This window comes from Quercus lobata, chromosome 9 (genome assembly GCF_001633185.2).
Source record: "Quercus lobata isolate SW786 chromosome 9, ValleyOak3.0 Primary Assembly, whole genome shotgun sequence".
Taxonomy (NCBI): Eukaryota; Viridiplantae; Streptophyta; class Magnoliopsida; order Fagales; family Fagaceae; genus Quercus; species Quercus lobata.
Genome location: NC_044912.1, coordinates 1,939,725 through 1,942,234, shown reverse-complemented (window position 1 = coordinate 1,942,234; position 2,510 = coordinate 1,939,725). Strand labels below are relative to the sequence as shown.

General features: G+C 33.6%; 1 protein-coding gene across 1 annotated transcript; it reads right to left on the bottom strand.

Moving 5' to 3' along the window:
• Positions 1-722: 722 nt before the first annotated feature.
• LOC115959320 (succinate dehydrogenase assembly factor 1, mitochondrial-like) lies at positions 723-1,936 on the bottom strand. Its single transcript, XM_031077674.1, is given in 3 exon segments — positions 723-971; positions 973-1,100; positions 1,833-1,936. Coding segments are annotated over 2 exon segments (297 nt in total). The 5' UTR covers positions 1,021-1,100; positions 1,833-1,936.
• Between the last annotated feature and the right edge of the window lie 574 nt (positions 1,937-2,510).

The following is a 2,510-nucleotide window of genomic DNA, read 5'->3' as shown; positions in this document are numbered from 1 at the left end:
TCTTTTTTTGATAATTGGTTAAAAAGTAAAGAAAAAAAAAATGCATGAAGAAAAAAAAAAAATGCATGAAGCCTTCATTATTGAACTCATTTTTCAAAATAGAGCAGTTCTCAGTTGATACGTTAAAGTTAATCAAGCTTTTGTTTTTGCTCGTTCACTCCGGGGGCTTCAATTCTCACGGATTGAGCCCAGCCTCGAATTTCCTCATATTGAAGATATATAAATAAAAAATTATATACACTCTTAACTTAGGTTGAAAAGGCTGAATCCTTATCATAAGAATATCATACGCTGAATCCTTCTTTATTTCTCTGGCATTGATCATATTCAGTTATTCACTACCTACATGTTTTAAGACATGGCAAAATATTCGTCATATCATAAACCACACAAAGGATAAGAGTTGGACATCTAAGCCTAAAAGTAAGCATACGTTTAAGAGCATGAAAAGGCAATAATTGGCAAGATTTACATTGCCAAAACAGGGAACCATAGGATACATAACTTAAGTATAAGATTCATCTATATATGCTGCCCTTGAAGAGGATGGAATAATCAATAGTTGGAAAAGATTTACAACTTCTAAAGCAGTATACCATGTCTTAATTTACTAATACTAAGATTTGAGACCATGATATCCTTTTCATCAAATAATCATTTAACTAGTGAATAAAACGAATTTCAGCTTCAAAACAGCATAAGAATAAAATAAATGTCTTTGTTCAAGGCTTAGGATTTATGGTTTCAAAGACACTGGCATTTAAGGACGACAACCCTATTAAATCAGGACTCTTAAGCTGATCCAACTGTTTCTTACCTCGGAAAAATAAGTACACAATGTAGAGGAAATTTTTCCGATCTACTTGCTTGGAATTACAACAGAACTCAGCTGACCCAATTGATTCAATCTTATGTCGATCTTCAGCAGATTTGGAATGATCTGCTCACAAAAACCCTCTATATAGACTTAAGTACTTGCTTCTGCATTCCAGAAAGCCTTGGACTGCTAGAGGTTCCCATAGCATCTTCTCATTAATTTTGAAATTAGATATGCTTTCTGAACAGTCAGAAAAGGAATTTATGAAGTTTCTTCACTCACACTGCAAAGCAATATAAAACACTATTTATTTGTAAAACTTAAACAAAATTAACCATAACTACATTTTGAGGAAACAAAAAGGCAAGCTTGTTTGAAAGCAAAGAGGAAAGACATCAGTACTTCTTCCTTTGTAAAATGATTACAAGATAAAAAGAGTTGCATATGATAGAGGAGAAAAACTGCACAAAGAGGCTATCATATTAGTATATACATGTCCAACAGCGAATGACAAAAGAGCAACCTATGAGTTATGACTAAGATTATTATGTTCACAAATTCAAATAGATATTGTTAACTTAGGTAACACAAATTATCAAGTTGCATTTCTAATAAAAAAAAAGAAGACAGACAAAAATGTTCAACATGTAGTACTTTTTTTTTGCTAACCCTCAACACTTAGTACTTGGATATTATGACTTTGAGTACTAATTTCTCTTCATGAGACAACCTAAGAAATAAGGAATGCAGTAAAAATGGGGGAATTTGCAGACTAATAGTGTGAAGAGGTTGTATATACTAAGTTAACTATTGTTTGAAAGGATTATGGAAAATAGCATCTTGAGTTTCTAAAACTCAAGATCGATGACGAAAATCGATGCTTTCAAACTCGAGTTTTACTGCTGCCGTGTGCTGATTTAGCCACATAGATCTCGAGTCTATAAGACTCGAGTTCTAAAAACCAAAACCGAGTCTTACAAACTTGATTTTTGTTGGACTTGAAGAAAAACAAAACCTGAAGAACGCAGCGCCAAAGAAGACGATCTGGTTGCAGAAGGAAGAAGAACAGAGCGATCTGGTGCTGGTGGATGATCTGATCTTCAGCGACTGGGTGGACGAAGAGACGAAGAACAGAGCAAGAACGCTGGAGCTTCGATTGGACGCAATCTGGTGCTGGTGTTCTTCTTCTTTTTTTCTTCTTCTGTTTTTTCTTTTTCTCCGTGGATCTGTTCGTCTTCATGTATGAGTACCCACTGGAACTCGAGTCTCTAAGACTCGAGTTCCACGTGGAATTTTTGTCCACATCATTAAGTCAGAAGTCTGGAACTCAAGTTTTTAAAACTCGATTTGCTATTGAACTTGAGTTTTAAAAACTCGAGATACTAGTTTTCCACTTTCTTTCCTGGCTGGTCAATTAACAAAATTTTTCTAATAATAAAGTTAAATGGAAAAAAAATTCCAGTAAAAATACAGTTTAAAGCAAGAGATTTGATACCCAAGAGAAGAATTGGAAAAAACAAAGGAAAAAAATTACTACTGGAAACCTCATTTAAGAATTTTTATGCAAGTCAAAGATTTTTAACTAAGACTCAAGAACCATAGGTTAATAGCAAAAGGTGCTCAATAAGTACAACTAACTAAACTAAGATAATACTTTCCAAAAATAAATAAACCTTATTCACATCGCTTGTAT